Below are 20,630 nucleotides of genomic sequence, written 5' to 3'. Positions count from 1 at the left end.
ATTTTAACCGAGAATGGTTTGGACCCAGAAAGGCACAAAATTATAACGTCATTCAGAGTAACTAAATGGAGTTGTAAAAACAAGGATACTTTTGAACAGCATACTTCCATTTCATAAAATCATAGGCCAAGAAAGAATCCTGAGGAATTATTTAGTAGTTACCATTCTTTCTGCCTCAAGGCAAGACTGCATCTTAAGCCAGATGTAATTTCATAGAGCAGAGGGTGGGAGAGAAATGGTAGGCCTAACAGATGTGAATTACAGTAGTCTAGGTATCAGGTAGCCTAATGTATTATTAGTTGTTCAGTTCTTGAAGGAAGGTAAAGAGAAAAGGGATTCAGATTATAGTTTTAGGATTTAAAGGAGGCAGAAGTATTTTCACATAGTAAACTTTTATTTTAAGATAACCTCCTTCCATATTACCTAACATGTAGGGAGTATATATTTTGTTGAAAAACCATTCTTACCCAGTTTTCTTTCTCCTCAATTCTTAAAGTTTGTGGAATACTGAGCCAGTTGCTTGATTTTTTAATAAAATTTCAATGTAGTTTTACCTCTAGAAGTGTAAGTAAAGCTTTAATATAAAAAGTGACAAACATAGCTAAAAACTGGAAGTTTTTTTTTCCTTCTTGCCATTAAGGGGGGAAGAAGCGTTCAAACAAAGGACAACATAATTCTACAAAGAACCTGGTTTGACAGCTATAAGAAGAATCGAGTATGGATTTATCTCTGGGCAGCACATTTGAACAGGGAATCACAATGAGACGGAACACAGAAACATTTCCAAGTAGAGTAATGGAATAGAGATATTAGAGATAAGTCAGGCCCCCTCCCCCCACCCCTACACATCATACACATATGCAACACAAGACACAGTAGTGGGATGAGGAAGGATGAGGGATTGAGATGCCAGGCTACCACAAAATGCCACCAGTTACTTAACATTTTAAGACTAGACAAAGAGTCCTTTTCTTTTCAAAGGAGGGGGAGTGAGGGGCAGAGTCACATTATAAATCTGATTCACTGTGCTCAACAGTCAAAACAACACAGAACTCAACATTCAAGACGAAAACAGACCTTTATTTTCTTTTATAATTTTCAATTGGTTTCCTTCATTTTTTTTTCTCAGATGAATACCAATTAAGTCAATTGGGGCTACCGCTGCAACTGAAAATGTGAAAGCACCTTTATCTTCTCTTTTTGCCCTCTTCTTCTTCGTCTCCTTCTCACTTCTCTTCTGGTTTCTCTCTCTTTTAAACCCTTGCTTTTCTTCTTCTAGAAGAGGCTTGCTTTGGAAGAGGAGGCAAGCACTCGGTCAGGTCTGCTTCCTGATTGACTTTCTTTCAACGTGCCAGTTCAGCCCTTGGAGCACTGGCCCAAACCCAGCTCGTTTGTAATTTGAATGAATGTTTTCTGCAAGTTGGCAAAGTGTAGAAGACCACATGCGAACCACAGGACATATAGAGGAACCTTCTGAGATTCCTAATGAGGAAGTGTATCACTGCTACAATGAAATTTTGATTTGTATCTAACTTATTAAGGAATTCTGGGCCTATGAAGGAGTAAGTTCCCTCTCAAATTATATTTACATTTACAACATGTAAATTAGTCGTGCGTAAGACGACACGCTTTTCTATTCCAATTTTATTAAAGCGAAGAGAACATATGAGGTTCTCTTTCCTATATAAAATTTCATTGATAGATTTGAGGATCACAGTGAAGTTATTGATAACTTGTACTCTCAGCCAAGGGAGGGTCATTTCTGGCTGTGTCATAAGTGGCAGGGCTGGAAGAAGATCCTCTTTCTTGTTTCATTTATACTCTAGCTACACCACGAAACATTGTGAGGCTAGAAATACGCTGAGCATCACCACAGTTCGTTGTCTGGTTCTTTCAGGTTGCATATGACCTCCACGTAGTGATAAAGAAAAGCTCAAAGAAAAGATTAGCCAATGCAAAATAACAGTTGGTTGGAACTTTCTTGCAAATGGCTTATTAGCAGATGATAATGCATTTCTTCAAATACTACGAGGTGTTTGGTTGATGTATTTCCTTACATTCATGCCCAGTGGTTATTAAACTTTTTTGACTGTACACCCTCACCAGTTAAAACACTTCTGTTGATAACATATATATGTATTACCCTATATTAATAGATATGCCTATTATAAGATAGACACAAAAAAGAAATTCGAGAAAATGAGATATGAAACCTGAGGAGAAATTCCAATTTTTTTTCTTCCTGTACCTCACCCCATGTGTACCCTCCTTCAGAGACTTAGACTGTGACTTTCCCTGAGCGTATATGCCTCGCTCTCCTTTGCATTTCCCAATCTTCTACCTGGCATGGTGTCTCATGCACCCAACGTTTAAACTGAGTGATGGTTTTCTCTACTTTAGACACTAAGTACTCCAAAGAGGGCTTCCTATCTGGTGACTGTGTAATTTGTACGCTAGTCTCGTGTAATTTTGTTCATGTTTCTTCGGTGAAAATTAAGGAGAACAGAATACAAACGTGGCGACCTAAAATGTCATTCTGGTGTCCTTGCTGTTTCCCTGCCTCTGCAATGATAATGTGGAAGGAGAGAAAAAATGAAAACAAAACAAAACAAAACGAGTATACCAACTGGGCTCTTCAAGAATCAAGCCAACAGTGAATAATCAGTTCTGGTACATGTTTTGGAAGGGAACTGTGCTCTTTTAAAATTGGACAATGATGTCCTCGTGGAAACAGTTGTTCCTTCCACAACACAGCTGGGTAATGAGCACAGAAGGTTGGGAAAGGCTAAGTCACAAGTGGAGAGAAGGCTGAACATAGTAGCATTAGTCACCAGTCAAGTGTGAGAGGCATTCGGTCTTGTACGGCCACAGAGTGCTCCAAGGCTTCCAGGCGAATGGCATCACGTATGTGGAGCACTGTTCTCGCCATGAAAGGCAATTAACATTTGCGTTGAGACATGGGACTATTTTCTGTGAATACTAATTTACCAGTGTGCCATAATGAACAACTTATTTATATGTAAGGTGACAAAGTTTTAATGGGTTTAATGTAGATAGGTTTAATGTTTGTAAGTTTTATGCTGAAGATGATTATGTATTCAGGAGTTTACACTGTAATTTGAATTGTTTTATAATGAAAGATTCACTGTCTTTAATTCATGTTTTTATATGTCAACTAGCTATGCCTTGCATTGTAAAACTGGGGGAGGGCAGTTTGTTATACCAGAAAAAAAGCATAAGATTTTAAAACCTGGCTTTTACTTGTCACTCTGTAATCAACTACCCTTTTCATAATTAGAAGTAATTGGTTTATTTTCTTTTAGGCAAAATAACAATAATTTCTCTGATGAAAAAAACTGAGGAAAAAACCCTTCTTTTGAAAGGACAGCTTGAGTGAGTCCACCAATATTGCTAAGTGTATTTTTACAGAAGAACATGTGAAACCCATCCCTGTACGAATGACCTTGTGCTTCACCAAAATTAAGTACAGCCCATACCAGTGTCTGTCAATTCCTTCTGCACAACAGTAAAGCCTACTTCCATAACTAGTTAACAAAAGAGACAGAGCTGAAGCTTATTCTACACTTCATTCTCTAACCATGTAATTTCTGCCGAATTATGTTGTTTAATGCCACAAATATATGACTGTGATTGCATTTTCAGGGTATTACGGTAGTTTTTATGACAAATAGTTCAGACGGCAAAATCTTGGTGTCCTTGGCATTGATTTATTGTCCCAAAGGGAAGGTTCTTTGAAGGACAATCTCAAACATAAATGACAGATTCTATATTTGCCCACAGAATTTAGAAAATTTAACTAATAGAGACATGGAGGTCAAGGTACCTGGTTCTTAGGCAGGAATTCATAAAGGGGACAGTTTAAAAACAAAGCTAAGAGATGATCATATTTAAAAATTAATGTGGAGTCCCCATATTCCTTAATGAGAAAAAACTAAAATTCTTCATATCATAAAATTTTACTATGACTTAAACAGGGAGGACGACCCAAGACAATCCCACTAATATTAAATGCCAACAAAATGCTTTTTGATGCATTTCTATATACCAGAACCATCATTTTTATATATACTTAAAAAAACACATTAAAATGGTTAGAGCACAGAGGCAACTGTAAGGCAGATCAATGTGATTTTATTCACAACACAAATTCCATTTGTGAGAAAGAAGCAAAGATTACTTCTCTTTAGAAAGATATTTACTATCAAGCATACTTAGCAAATTATTCAGCTATCTAAAAAGATCTGATACCAATTGGCCATATTTTTATTTTTACGTAATTTATATTTTTACAAGTATTCACATTATGCAATACTACACACTGTGGCGACAGGAAGAAAAAAACATTTTCAAATACAATGTTAAATTATCTGTTCATTGCACAGTATGAAATATCCATTAATTAGCATTGAAATTATTACAGAGTATCTTATCCAACTAAAGGAAATTTCACATCCACTACAGAAGAAAAATAAGCAATATTGAGCCATAAGTGACCCAGTTACATAGTATTAAATAATATCTGAAGCTAGTTTGAAAGACAACCAGACAAAATACTTTTTCAAAAGTGAAAACCACAGCCTATAGATTTGGAAAATTTTACAGAAAAGAATAGCTCATGCCTGTCCTATGAGGCAACACCATTTGTATACAAGTGCCAAGAAATAAGGAGAAAGTTAGGATTTTAGCTGAGGAATCTAATAAAGCCTGGCATGTGGAATTTTCTTCATTAGTGTCACCGAAAGCAGTCTCTGTGTTGCACCTGAATACACTTTATAATAGAATAAACATAGTAAGTTTCAGAGCAGGTTGTGTATACCTTGCCTTAATAGATTACACTTAATTTAGTACAATACAGCACGTCAAGTTTTAAAAATGCAAAATACACTTAATACACAGAATTTGCTTTCTCTGCTTTGCCTTAAAGAGGCCACCGAAGAGTCCATTAAACAGCCAGGGTTTTCTAGTTATTGGAGCTGATCCCTCTCCTTTCCTGTGTCAGGAGAACACAACTGAGCCCTTCCCCAGTCAATAATACCCTTCCCCTCTGTTCTCCCACAGAAACAGCAGTTTTCTGTCACTGTGCTCCATCTTGATTGGCTTTGATCTTATGCTAGTCCCAGTGGAGAAAGCTCGCATTCTTCTTAAGAGTGGCCTGCCCCTCTTAATATCCCTTTAGGGAGGCCCCCAATCCAAAACACTTGATGATCTAAGCTTTTAAAAGTCTGTTTTCTGTTATAAACAGCAAGGACGAGGCCATTTTAGTTGCTTGCAAGAGGTTGATGTTGAGTCTGCGTCGTGCCGACTCTCTCCGATCTAAATTCTCTAAACATTAGCTTATCAATCTGTGAGTCCAATGGGTTGAGTGCCAACAGAAGTGGATCCGATTTGGCATGGAGAGGTTCTACCAACTCTCGCAGTGTATTAGCCTAATATGATAAAGCAGTGATACAATATGATGAAAGACCTGCGAGTGCCATTATTTCCAAAGCATATTAGTATTTGTATTAGAAATACCATCATGCAATACCCATGAAGAGAAAAGAGAAAAATATGGCTAGAATTGCATATGGTTTTAATACCATAATGTCTTTCTGTTGGCATGCAAGTCTACTTGGCCAAAAATGGGACACTTTTTGTTTTAAGCTTGGTTATCTGGAAACGCCAATCTTATGTATACAAAATAATACACAGTGCAGATACATCTTTTCCTGCCTCTATACCTGTATATGCATATCTATAATTTTAATCAGAAAAGTTTATGTTAATAGTATTCTCCACACACATGTAAAATGATCAGACTTTCAAGAAAATTAAACTGTTGTTCTATACAAGATCTTTCCTCAAATTCATCCAATCAAGAAGTATGAGGAGAAGTTTTCTGGTCTACCTTCTATCTAACTACGCTGATTCACACGCTACCAGGTGCTAACTGGTGAGATATAAAAGCCCAGCTGGTGTGGCTCCAAGGAAGTGGCCGAATGCTGACCAACACAAAGTGAAGAGAAGTGAAAAGCTTCACAGGGTCAACGTGATGAAAGGGTGACTTGACACCTGCGCACAAGCCACATTCCAAGGAATTAAGAAACTAGATGAGAATAAAATTTCTGAATGACCTGGGACACTAAGAACAATTGGGCTGAAATAAACTAGTCTCTTTTAAGTTCATTTTAGTTTGGATTTTGAGGAATGCAAATATTGTCACCAGGCACAAATCAGTGATATTTTTACTTTCTAGCCTAGGGCAGATCTTTATCTGCTACATCCTGTAGTACCTTTTGAGTTATATCAAGAAGAAGGAACAAAATGGGAGAGGGAACAGAGACAGCATGTTGTTCATTACTAGCTCCCTCAGAAACTGGGAAGGGAGTGTGCTGCCCATAGCACAGTATTTAGAAAATAGGATGCAGCTTGGTCCAGAAATCAGCAGAACTAATTTTTGTTTATATCATAACCTTCTTTTGCAGAAAAGGGGCTGGGAACTAAGCAATCTTCATAGGTAGGTCAAATGAAACAAAAGATAACACCTCATTTTTTAGAAAATTATAATACTGGAACGCTAGCTCTGGATTCTACTACTTTGTTTCGTAAGGTTATGGAACTTCAAACTGCAAAATCAGAGGCAATCTAATGCTGGGCACAAGGTCATTCCTAAATTTAAGCTGTTTCTAATTTATCTATGCAATTCAAACATTTCCCCCTCAGAAACAATGTCACCTGAATGGTTTAATTTCTAGTGCACTTAATCCATACTAAACCTGAACTAGAGCCTTGGTAACTAAGTCACATTTAGTTACATTTAAAGACACTGTATAGGATTGGTAAATTCTACTTCAAGAGACTGGAAACACCTCCTCAGTTGAGGCCTTGCCAAAGTGCAGGATGGTGGGGGGTGGAATGCTATTTCAAAGTGACTATAGCTATTTCCTAGTCTGTATGTACTAACATAAGAGAAGATAACTCTCTTCAGCAAGGTGTCTCTTCAACTAGCAGTGGTCAGGACCACTGGCTACCAAATCTCAGGGGCAGAGGCTGGCTTGTTAAACACAGATTCCTGGGCCCTACACTTAATCTACTCAATCAGGATTTCTGGGTGTGGAACTCAGGAATCTGCATTTTAAGCAAGCAACCCAGGTGATTCTTGTGCCCACTGCAGTTTGAGACCTCCTGCTTTAGGCCAGTCACATTGTGAGGGCTGGTTGGAGTGATGCCAATTTTTTGTATTACACATATAAGTAGTTTGTAAGTCAGAAGACTTTGTAGTTGGGCAAGTCACATAGGGCTTTATTTTTAGTCTCGTCACCGGTATAACATTGTATTATGTAACTCAAATGATTTCAAGGTTTTTGCTGAGGAATCCGATGGAAATATCCAGGTCTACTGAGAATACAGCAAAATGAAAGAGGCCGTGGTAAACTGCTTGAATAAATTCTTTCAAGCTACGCTTTTAGGTAGCATTAAATAGTTCCTCTTTATTTTTGAGGCAAAGAGAACAAATATACAGATACTTCCAGACTCAAGCCCGTTGAATCAACTCTATGTCTTGGTGTGTGCATTCTGAATCCCAAGTATGAACAGCATGGGCAGGCCAGGAGGGTCAGATATGATGGACTGGTGTATGGCTAATCTACATGAAATCTCTAAAACACAAAAACCCACTGCATAAAGATACTGTTTGATGAAAGCCTATCTTTGACTTCTGTGAATCTTATATTTATGTGTCTTTAACTTTTTGCAAGTTCCTTTCTGGTTCTCAACACTCTCCTTTTCTCTCCCTTTGTGTTTTCATTGGGCATTCTCTCTCTCCCTATTTCTACTCTTCTCCTTTGTAGCTGACAACTTCATTTATCCCTACTCAAATAGTCAAAACATTCAAACCGTTAAAATTACTTATTATAGTGACAGACTAATTTTATGCCTTTTTTTTAAAGGACCAGTGGAAATTGCATGTTTCTTAAAGACCCTAAAAATTAAATTATACGGCTCTTGATTGTTTTGTTTTCTTTCGGTCAATATCCTGACTATAAAAAATATTTCCTACTTCCTGCTATTAAAATATACCCCACTATTTACCAAGCTTTTAATCAAGTACATTTTGAAACAACAGCAACATATCTATGCTACCCCAAGAAAATCAGTAATGTTGCTGTTTGGCATATTACTTAAATATTTATTGAGCTTCCATTCATCACTGAAACCCCCAGTTGTGAGGCTACCAGGCCACACAGAAAGAAAAAGATCCTGTTTCCCTGTTACTGAATCCCTCGAGATCTGAATGGTGCACCCAGATGTAATGCCATGTTGAGTCATGTATAGGATGACTTCTTCCAGTGTTGATCCACTTCTCATGCAAGCTCTTTACGGACTGAATCTAGGTAGGATATGTTGAGAAGAATGTTTCTTTCCCTTTTTGTTTTATGAATTTAAAACTCTTTCCACTCAAATAATAAGCAGAAATAGAAATTCTAGAAACATAAGTTTTAGAAAGGTAATCAGGCTTCTAATAGTGTACCTGCTAGGAAGAGCTGATGATCCTTCAATCAAATCCTGACGATTAGATTATAGGGTAAGGATGGAGGCACAAACATTTGCAAGAGAATGATTAAGTTTGAATACAAAATAGGTAAAAAAAAGTTTTCCTTAATGAATGAAATAGAAGAAAATATATGAAAATGGAAATAAGAAGTGCTTAAGCCAGAACAGCATTTTCAAAGATTCCTACTTCTGAGTTCTAAGAGAAAAAGTTCTAAGAGAAAACTGGATCCATATACTCCACTTATCATATATACTCACTTATCATTATCAGTGAGCTTGAGGGCAAATTTAAGGGCAAAGCCACTGACAACTGGTCTTAAGCTGCTTGCAGATAACAAGGCAGACATCCAAGCTTATCAATAGTAACACACGTGGAGCTCCTGGGAGAGTAGAACTGTTTTGTGTGCTTTTGAAAAAAATCTAATTTACCACAATTATCTGGATCTCCCCCTTCTTCTAAATGTATGTGTTCTGATTTAAGTTTTTCTTTTTGTAAAACAGGAATATCTAACACCAGGAATTGACCGTCAGTGATAATTACTTTTCTCAGTGAAAGTCTTGGAAAAAGTGGGCTGAAACCTAGGTTCAGAATGTTTGGACCAAGAGAGAGACTTAATTGTGGCTTGAGTGGTAGCTGTCCAAATTTTGAGGGCCTATTTTCTTGTAAAGGTGGAGTTCAAATAGACAGTATATCATGTTTAAAAAAATTTGTTTGTTTGCTTACTTTTACTACCATGGGGGAAGGAATTAGAAAGTCTTTTATTTTATGAATAATAAAGTATTCTTTTTCAAAATAAAGTGATAAATAGCAAAAAGTAATATAGTTTGTGATTATACTTATAACACTTATGGAGGTACTTAATTAGAAATTCCAGGTAAAATAAAAATATTTGGTGAACCTAGCTACAGGCAAAACAGATAAGGAAATACTGTTCCCAGATAAAATGTTCCTACAAATTGCCAAATAACAATTCCATTCTCTGTGTATGATTCACGGGAGACAGAGTATTTCCTTATGAAAGTAGTATCTCATCTTAAACTACTTACCGCTATATTATGACCTTAGAGAGCACTTAGGACTTATGAGTACACCACACACTCTGGCTTTTTCTGTCTGCATTAAAACCACTATCTGAAATAAAGGTACACCTAAAATACCCTTTAACTGAAGCTGATATATTAGCAACAACTGAAAAGGTCTTTTATGTTTAATAGTCACAGAAGTACTTAATATGTTAATTCAATTTACCCCGAGTTCATTTTCAATGAAGCATCTATAGATATATCAGAAAAATGTACTATGGAATTCTGCCAGATTATATTGTCATCCCAAAATGTCATCTTTCAGATTTTAAAATAGAAAATGGGAGGAATTCATTTTTATAGACATGCACGGTTCAATAAGGATTTAATGGGTGCCTATGGGTATATATACTATATCAAATGTTAGGGATAAATATACGAAGATGACAGTCTGACCTCAAAGAGTTCACGGTATAGTTGTACCTTCCCCATTTCTGTCTTATAATTTTATAGTTTATATAGATTACCAGTAAAATAAAGCTCTACTTTATTAGTGTATATATATATATATATATATATATATATATATATATATATACACACACACACATACATATATACAGATTCTATTATATGACTGTAATGTAATTATACCATTACCCTAACAATGTATATTATATGTAATTATACTATGTATAATTACATTAATGATACATATTGTATGGATATATTAATTTAAATTGATAAGTATATTTGGAATACACAGAAAATAAATTATATTTGAACTTTAGGGCAAATTTAAAGAAGATCATTAAAATATGAATGTATGTGTGTATATACATATATATATGATATAAAACAGCTGAGTTTTGATGCTTATGATAGACGTTAAAACTGAAGAGGACTGGAGCAGAATATAGAGCCCAGAAATAAACCCATGCACTTATGGTCAATTATCTATGACAAAGGAGGCAAGAACATACAATGGAGAAAAGATAATCTCTTCAATAAGTGGTGCTGGGAAAACTGGACAGAATGAAATTAGAACATTCTCTAACACCATATACAAAAATAAACTCAAAATGATTAAAGACCTAAATGTAAGACTGGAAACCATAAAACTCCTAGAAGAAAACAGGCAGAACACTCTTGGACATAAATCAAAGCAATTTTTTGATCAGTCTCCTAAAGCAAATGAAACAGAAGCAAAAATAAACAAATGGGACCTAATTAAACTTAAAATCATTTGTATAGCAAAGGAAACCACTGACAAAATGAAAAGACAACCTACTGAATGGTAGAAAATATTTGCAAATGATATGACCCGATAAGGGGTTAATATCCAAAATACATAAACAGCTCATACAACTCAACATCAAAAAGACAAGCAACCCGATTAAAAAATGGGCAAAAGACCTGAATAGACGTTTTTCCAAAGAGGACATGCAGATGGCCAACAGGCACATGAAAAGATGCTCAACACTGCCAAGCATCAGGGAAATACAAATCAATACCACAATAAAATATCACCTCACACACCTGACAGAATGGCTATCATCAAAAAGAACACAAATAACAAATGTTGGTGAGGATGTGCAGAAAAGGGAACCTTCGTACACTTGGTGGGAATGTACATTGAAACAGCCACTGTGGAAAACAGTATGGAGGTTTCTCAAAAAACTAAAATTAGAACTACTATGTGACCCAGCAACTCCACTCCTGGGTATATATCCGAATAAAACCAAAAACACTAATTCGAAAAGATTCATGCACCCCAGTGCTCGTAGCAGCATTATCTACAATTGCCAAGATATGGAAGCAATCTAAGTGTCCATCAACATACGAATGGATAAGAAGATGTGGTATATATACATACAATGGAATACTACTCAGCCATAGAAAAGAATAAAAATTTTCATTTGTAGCAACATGAATGGACTTGGAGGCATTATGCTAAGTCAAATAAGTCAGACAGAGTAAGACATACTGTATAATATCACTTATATGTGGAATCTAAAAAATACAACAAACTAGCGAATATAACAAAAGAGAAACAGACTCACAGATATAGAGAACAAACTAGTGGTTACCAGTGGGGAGAGGGAAGGAGCGAGGGGCAATATAGGGGTAGGGATTAAGAGGTACAAACTACTATGTATAAAATAAATAAGCTATGAGGATATACTGTACAGCACAGGGAATATAGCCAATATTTTATAATAACTATAAATGGAGTATAACCTTTAAAAATTGTGAATCACTATACTGTGTACATCTGTAACTTATATAATATTGTACATCAACTATTCATCAATAAAAAATAAACAAAACAAAACCAACTTCAAAAAAAAAAAAACTTGAAAGGGATCATAATACGCCACCTCAAAATATGCCATTTTGGCCTAAGGATTAGCTGAAGGTAATTAAGAAGCAGTAGACATAGAAAGATCTTAGGCCATCCCCCAATCGGCCTTAAAGCAGGACATAAATTTCCCACTGTGAAGGTGTTCCTCCTCTCCTCTTACATACCAGGAGAACAACCCTTAACATTTGAAGACAGGAAGCTGGCATCAAGATGGGTCTGCACAAACAAATCTTACTAAAATAGCCCTTATCTTCTGTTAGTTTCCCCATATATAAACTTTTCCAAAATTTACCGCTCTAGAAGCCCAAACCCCTTTTCCGGTTATCTTGTCAGTTCTCCATAATTTATCATGCTTTCTTAAAATGGTGTATAAAACTCAGGTCTAAGTGCTTCTTTGGGTCTTCATTTCTTTCCTATGAAGGCCTCTGTGCACATAAAAATTAAATTAACACAATAAAATGTATATGCCTTTTCTCCTGTTAATCTGTCATTTGTCAGTTTAGTTCACAGGCTCCAGGTAAAAAACCTAACAGAGTAGAGGAAAAGTTTCTTTCTTTCCCTATAAAACATTTAAATCAAGTCTTAAACCACTCCATCCTAAGTCATCCATATTTTAAAATATTTATATTCAAAATATTTAAATATGAAGTAACGTATTTCATAGATAAAGTTATTTTGAAATAACTTTCAGCAACGTGGAGAGATGGCAGCTTATTGGCAGAATGGGTTGCTGTTGCAACCTATTTTATGATTAATTACTTATTTTAAAATAATCTCTTTTAAATCCTCATTTCTAAATGAAATAGCTACAGAGGCAACATAGCTGGAGACTTTTTTACTCTCAATAATGTAGAGATGAACAATGCATATTTTTAATTTATGAGAATTTTCAACCTCTACCACCACCTTACATGGTTATATTAAAAGGATGAAATTCAATAGATGATATTCAGTCTGGATGCTATCAGTGTGAAGTAACTCAGTGATGAGAAGTGCCAATGGGTTGAACATGTAAATCCTAACGTGTCACAACACTTGGTCTGTGACCAGACTATGTCTGGTCTGCCAAAATGAAAAGGTAAATTGGGACCAACTACATTTCAGTTGTTTTCTTGCCTATTTCTTTCAATAGATTCCTCTTTGATCCTTCCAACCCTATTAGGGCATTCTCTTTCCTAGCTGATAGGCACTCTAAAAAGCAGTTCCAATGTCATCTGAACCTTGAACCACTTATGCGACTGGGTGGTAAAAATGTCTTCACAACACTGATTATACTTCCATGACGCAAACTACTTCATTTGCCTATTGCACTTGACTTGAATTCTCCAAACTGGACATTCTGACGGAATAACAGGTAAAGGGTATCTGTACCTGCGGGGTTGGAGTTGTAAAGATACATTTAGTCTGTTGAGTCCATCAGAACCTACTCAAAGTAAACAAAGGACTTTGTCCTATGTCCTCTTCTAAGTTGCTGATCAGCAAACATGATCTAGGATCGGTAAATTCTGATGCTATACAAATTGTGCATTTACTGCCCAGCTTGCTACTAAGGTAGACTAAAAGTAGACAGTCAATGGCATAACTTCTTAATTCTTGAAAATCTGATCTAAAATAAATACTTACATATATTTTTTTCAAATTAACAGTAACATAGATCTTTGAGAACTTTTGCTCTATAGAATTCCACCGTATTCTTATTCACATACTAGATTCATATACTATCCTCTAAGTACTGCTGTCTTGATTTTGGTGAGATTACTTTTTTTAAAAAAATATCATTCAGTATCAGCTCCAGTATCATGATATCCCACCAGACTAAATGAGGGGGAAAAAGAGGTACTGATCTGCAGAAGTGAGTGAAATAATAAATTCTTTCCAACAAGAGTACAACAATGGGTGTATGAGTGCATGTGTGTGGGTTGGGAGTAGAGTAATAAAAGGAGTGGTTCTTACGCTAAAAGTTTAAAGACACTACTTCCTCTCACGTTATAACATTGTTTATGATTATAGAAGCTTGAAATGGACTTCTGCTTACTTCTCCTGGCTGAACTTATAATATTACAAAAAATTGTAATATTGATTTTCCCCCTTCAATAACTTCTAAATGTTAATGCCTTATTACTCACCTCCTTGGCATACCAGCCTGACATTTGGGATCATTTGCTCATTAACAGCTCTGGCAAGAAGGAGCTACTTTGGGGGTTCTGAATTTCTTAGCAGTAAAGACAACCAAAAATACCTTCCCCAGAAAAGCAAGTGACAAGAAAGGAAAAGAAAATTCAAAAGGTGTTTGTAATAATCTAAAATTTTATCTCAACAGTTACTTATCAGAATTCATATTTTTCTCTACCTCAAATCTGCTATAAATCCAATCTCTCCCCTTCATCAATAATATTTTCATATTCTCCCTTATTTTTCAATCTATAATAATTATATCAGAGACTATTCTCATAAATCCCCATTGTTAGAGTCATCTGCATACTGTGATATTTAAATTATTACATTTTTAGGTATTTAAAATGTATTGTGTACACGATAAGAAGAAAAAATTATTTTGGTAAAAACCACTATAAAATCATGTTTATTAGAAATACAGCATGCATGTAAGCAAATTAGCACAAACATCCATCTTAGCAAAAAACTCAGAGGTTAGAATAATGAATATTCATACTCAGTCTTAGTTGTCTTGAAATTACTGGTTATTACATTTTGCACCAACAAACTCATTTTACATTTGGGATGGAAAACTATGGGATCTAAGAACATATTTTTTATAAAATACCCTATTATATATGCGTTTCATTTTTTCCACTCCTGACAAAATTGTATAGAATTGTCCTTTTAAAGAAAGTAAGTTTTACTAAAGAGTTGGATATATGCTGACTCTCAGTGTTCTTATGGAAAAATACAAATGACTTTATAGCTCTTGCAAAAGGTTTCCAGCTATATCTGTGTTTAACATTTAGCATCACATGTTGAATTTCACACTCCCCAGTGTAATTACAGAAAACTAGAATCATACAGGGACTTCATTAGGGTGAGAGCTCGTTTTGCAAAATTCAAATGTTTGAAATGTCAGAAGGTTCTCCATATTGTAAAACTTAATTTGTATTCAAATATAGCAATGAATTGCTAACTTCCCGCTAGTGAACAAAACAAAAAATCCAATTATATTAACAAATTTGTTTTCCATTTGTAAATTAATTAATTTACAGCAACTTTATGGTGCCAGTTTATTCATAATATCTTTTAAAAATTATGGACAATTCCATATTTAATTGAAGTCAGGCTTTTTTGTAATTCCTATTTAGTGTATTTATATTAAACAAGGACCATGCTGTCTTCTCTCAGGTGAAAAAACCACCGTCGAACTAGATATGTGAATTTGTAAGGATGTGCAAATCAAGGGGTGAATTTGGAATTCTTAAGTTCCACTTAAGACTTCCTTACCATCTCTTTTGACTGGTGCCATTTGTGGGGGAGGTGAGGAAACAATGATAGCAGCTATGGTGTAATTAGTACCTCCTTAACAAATGTGACCATCAAAGAACTCTGCAGAACTTTGGCCCTTTTTTATTGATACTAATTTATATATATAAAAGAATACACTATTACTATAATAAAATAAAATTTAAAAAGAGAACACATTACAATAAGTTGTACTGGTGTATATGATCTTTTATAGATAGTTGAGCTGCTCTATCTGGATGTACTATAACTGGATTTACAGTGATACATTATACCAATCCTTTCTTGTTAAATCCATGTAGAGTTATGATCAAGGTCCTAGAATAAGTTTTCTCATACTGATCTTATTGTGACCAAGTGCAGAACTAATCTAAAAGACTCCAATACTGGATTTAGAAACAAAGTTAGACAATCCAAAACCAAAATTAAAAGCAGCATTTTAAGACCACCATGAAGTGTAGATTAAATATGTTATCTACTATTTAGGAAAACCGTCACATAATTTGAAAGGAAACATTCCTCCACAGTAACTGACTAAGTGGAGTATACACCATTAATACACACAAAACCAGAACTTGACCAAGGAAAATGTCATGATGACATTTTCTTTCTCCTTATTGTAAATCTTCAGCACAGCACTAGAAAGCCTGTTTTCTCTTTGTAGAAAATCAATAAATACTGCAAAAGCAGAAGCAGGAACTCTTCTTTAACAAAACAATACACTTTAATTATAGAAGGCCTTGGTTTCCAAGGCCTTAGTTTTAGCCATACTAGGAATGGTTGCAGATCTTACTTGTGTGGGAAGATCTGGTCTCCATGGTGATGAAGAAGTCAGCCTGGGAAGTGGAAAGAACTGTAGTACATTGCTCCCCGTAGAAACAGACAAGCTGAAATCAAATGCGGCTTCTGTGCCTAGCATTGACAAAGCCTGAAGCTCCAGTGAAATGGTACCCTACATCAGGAGCTACCAAGGCAATCTGCTAAGAAAGGTGGGTTTCAGATACCCACATCATTTACTACTAAGACATCAAATCAAAAGCCAGAACATATGGGTTAAAACTGGTTCTGAATTTGGTTTTCTTAAATAGGATTTAGGAGTTATAGGAAGTAGCCCTGAACAACTTTTACTCTTCCTCAATTTAGTGTAAATATTCTGAAGGCAAATCAATTATGATACTAACATTTGTGTTTTGCTTTCCACTTTATAAAGTCCTTTTATATGCAATATCTCCAAAGAAGATGTGGAAAATATGAGAATTTCACTAGAGTTCACTTTGGTAATGACTTTTCATTTCATACTACGTACTGCATAGTACAAATGAGAAATTAGAAGTTGGAAATAGATGAAAGTGTGAATGGTGCATTCTTTAATAATTACTTTCAGGGCATATGAAACAACTTTTCAGATTTGTAAGAGGTGATAGGAAGCAATGTTTTATCATGAGAGAAAACAGTAATCCACAATACGTCAGATTTGGTACCTGTGAGTAGGAACTGGAAAGATCAGTGGCATCTTCCAATTTTACTCCTAAATCTGTCGCTTCTCTACTCCCTACCTCCACCACAAAATTAAAAAAAATTAATAAACAAAAAGATCCTTTAGCTGATACCAAAAAAAGAAAAAAGGCAGAAAGATTTGGATTGTTTCAAAGAAGATGGATAAAGTAGAACTTGGAAGAAAAAACTGAAGTAACTTTGTCTACCACATAAAATACTTTTCAAATTGGTCTCAAGACTTAATTCTTTGGAATTAGTTCTTTTTTTAATATCCCAGTATTATCTTGACACAAACTAACTATAAAAGGAATCATGTCAAAGTTTAAAATACTAAGAGTTTTGACTCAAGTGGTGGAATTGTTCCACTATTTATACAAATCGAGGTACATGAGTTTTGGATACTGATCAGTTAAAATTGGCAAGTACACTAATTACAACTTTTAGTAATAAAGGGTAAAGTGGTGTGCAGGGTTTGATTTACTTGAAAGAGCATATTAATGGTGATATTGACTTGCTGTAATAAAATTTAAACGTTGTAGTTTCTTTTATATAGGTCTAATATATACACAGAAAAAGGAAACATTTTGCTAAATTTTAGCCTGAATGAAAATGATAGATCTGAGAGGCAATATGTGGCTGAGAGCATTCACTCTGCTGTCAGAATGTCTTAGTCTGAATCTCAGATCTGCTATTAACTATCAAGGAGTCCTGGATCATGTTATTTAAACTCAGTTTCCTCACCTAGGAGATGAGGGTAATAACAGTATTTACCTCTTAGGGTTGTTGTGAAGATTAAATGGGTTATGTTAGGCAAGGACCTTAGAATAATGCCTTAGAATAGTTAGCACTCATTAAAAAATGTTACCTATTATTTGTGATAGATTAATATGTTCAATAAACCTACAAGATTTAAACTAAATGCACCATATTATAGATGTGTTGGCTTTACCTTAGGGAAGGCAACTCTATTATAGTATTTTTTCCATGTTGAAAAATACCTTTTCTCTCTACGTGAGAAAAGAATGAAAGATTCAGATTTATGGGCATGCCTAGCTTTGCAGATTGCATTTCAGGTCCAGACTATGTAGCATACCTTTATAGAAAAGGTAAATCACTGAAATGTCTTTCATTCAACAGACTGGTATAGTCCACAGGAAAGATGAAAAGAGTTTTCCTAAGACAACAGTGAAAGTAAAAGGACAAGTACATATAATCCAATCATTCTGTTCAGAATGTCCTTGATATCATATTTAAAATTATTTTATTCAAAGACTGGTCAGTTCGTGATGTTGTAAGCTTGACTAAAATGAATTGAGATTTACTTAGAATGGAGGTAGCAAGTTAAAACATCTTCAGTTTTCACTTCCCTATAATTCAGGTTATGTTCATTAAATATATTTCACCAAATAACTGAAAGATATAATAAACCATGTTAATACAAATGGGACTTATTTCCCATATCAATGGGTGTTTCCCTCTTACCATTAGACAGCTTACTTTACACACTAATGTGGCCAAGTGTTCCAAAATTTATTTTTTTCTTCAAGATACAAACATAAAAGAGGGATATTGAAGAGTTATTTTGAAATAAGTGCCCTCTGTGTTAGATTCTTACTGTCAAATCCAAGAACACATATTTCAGCTTGTCATCATGGGGAACCATGTCACCTCTGAAGTATTACAGCTCTCCCTGATTACAGCTTTCTCTTCTATCTCTTTCCCTGTGTCTAATCTTTGATCTAATTAAGAACACAGCCCCCCCTCCTGCATTCACTTCCTTATCCAACCCGAACCACTCTGACTAGAACCCTCAATCTCCTCACCCTCTTGGATAGGTACTACCCATACACTTTCCAGTATTCAACTCCTGCTTTCTTACTCCTACCTGGCCACTGAGCATTGCTAGAAAAAATTGTCTATCCATGCCGATTGGCACCATTCTAAATTTGGGTTTTCTGACTTTTGGTTATTCAGGGCCACTTGGCAGACCTCTTATTAGTGCTTGGTTAGCTCAATTTCCAATTCCCCATTGGGGTGCTCCAAGCTTCCATTAGATTCTTCAAGCTCTACTCTACCTGTGGATCTTCCTTTGAACAGATAACTATTTGCCTCCACATTTGTAGAGGGGATATAATAACTTTCATCTGGACTGCTCAAATAGTTTTCTAACTGGTCTCCCCATCACTTGTATTCTCTCACACCAATACATCTTCTGTACTGCCATGACAGTGACCTTTCTGAAACTGACGTCTGATTACAGCACTTTCCTACTGAGATCTCCAAAGGCTCTCCATCATGTTTTTTGGGATACAATCCAAACTTCTGGGCATGGAATACCACGACTTTTATAATTTAGTTCTTGCATAGTTTTTGTCTCATCTCTACTCATCTATACTACATGCTGTATTTCTCTAAATTGTTCTTTGTTTTTCTTCATTTCTGCCCTTGCTGATGCTATATATTTTTTAACCACATAGAATGTAACACTTTTTTCTTTTCCTCCTGGTGAAATCTTTCATTAAGCTTAAAAGTCACATCCTCTCTGACACCTTGTCTAATTTCACGAGGTAGAAAGAATGAAGACCTCTTAATTGCTTTCGTGGAACTTAACATGTTCCATCTTTTAAAACACTTAATATACTGTACATTTACATGTGGATGCTTTTCTCTCCCATTAGACGGCAAACTTACTGATTCTTTGATTTTTAAAAATGCTTGCTTTTCCTGCACTTAGCAGAGTGCATTCTCAGGACATTGTGGCTGTTCCATAAATATTACTTAAATTGAATTGTTACTAAAATAATTTTAATTTAATGTCTAAGTATATGAGGTGCAAACTGAATAAAGTATTCTATTAAACAACTGGATAAAACGCTTTACTTCACTCGATCTTCCATTTTAGTAAGAAGATCTACTTCATCTTTTAATTAATTAATTAATGAATTTTTATACAGCAGGTTCTTATTAGTTATCTATTTTATACATATTAGTGTATATATGTCTCTACTTCAAGTCTTTGATGTGAATTATGTGGCAGAGGGGGAAACTTTAGGAAGATAGGTCACTGAGGTCAAAGAATGCCAGTTATGGCACTGTTATGTCAAAGAAGAATGATCTAGACCTTACATGAAGTGATAGCATAACCACTGCTAAAGGGTGTTTTCTTTGAATGACCTAGATTGTCAAGTTATTCACATGTCATTCATATTCAGAGTAGATGAGGTGAGTCAAAATTTTACTAAGATTCAGGATGAGCTAGCTTTTAATTATAAATGTAGCCTATAACTACATTCTCAAAAGGTCTTCTGTTCACAGAGGCTGATTAGAAGGAACTACTGCAAAAAAATCTTAGCACCTTGCTAACTTGGGAGAGATGTTGGAAGGTGTTGCAGCCAAATTACTTGATATGGGTTTATTGCTATGTCCAAAACTTAGTCCTTTAAGAAGATTTTGAATGGCTAGGTTTCTATACCACATGGATCAGGCAAAATAGATACCATTATAACACAACCACTAGTTACTGTTTTAACAGTTAAAAATGCCATATTATATATCGATTCATCTCTATATTTCTGTAAAATATTAAAAAATTAACAGGTGAAGAGTAGCCAAAATTTACCCAAATATTTCAATGATTTACCTATTTGTTTATTCCTTTTTTTTAACTTTTAGAATATAACATGCTTTTATTTTAATAATCTTTTTGGAAAATCTACTTGAGATT

The 20,630-nt window shown here is 35.1% G+C and overlaps 1 protein-coding gene across 11 annotated transcripts in view; it reads right to left on the bottom strand.

Annotated features, from left to right (window-relative positions):
- Positions 1 to 20,630, bottom strand: part of CNKSR2 (connector enhancer of kinase suppressor of Ras 2) — a 258,260-nt gene that overhangs the window by 6,062 nt on the left and 231,568 nt on the right. For 4 of the 11 annotated variants that reach the window (XM_049704705.1, XM_049704704.1, XM_004283068.3 and 1 more), the window contains one exon: positions 4,133 to 5,447. The exons of the other annotated variants lie outside the window; for them this stretch is intronic. In XM_049704705.1, the coding sequence (XP_049560662.1) occupies positions 5,443 to 5,447 (5 nt within the window). In that variant the 3' untranslated portion in view covers positions 4,133 to 5,442. Of the gene's footprint in view, positions 1 to 4,132; positions 5,448 to 20,630 lie in introns of those variants that run through there. 11 annotated transcript variants of the gene reach the window in all.

The sequence above is a fragment of the Orcinus orca genome, chromosome X (genome assembly GCF_937001465.1).
Source record: "Orcinus orca chromosome X, mOrcOrc1.1, whole genome shotgun sequence".
NCBI classification, from domain to species: domain Eukaryota; kingdom Metazoa; phylum Chordata; class Mammalia; order Artiodactyla; family Delphinidae; genus Orcinus; species Orcinus orca.
Note: the sequence above shows the minus strand (reverse complement) of the source record. Positions and strands in the feature narration are given on the sequence as shown.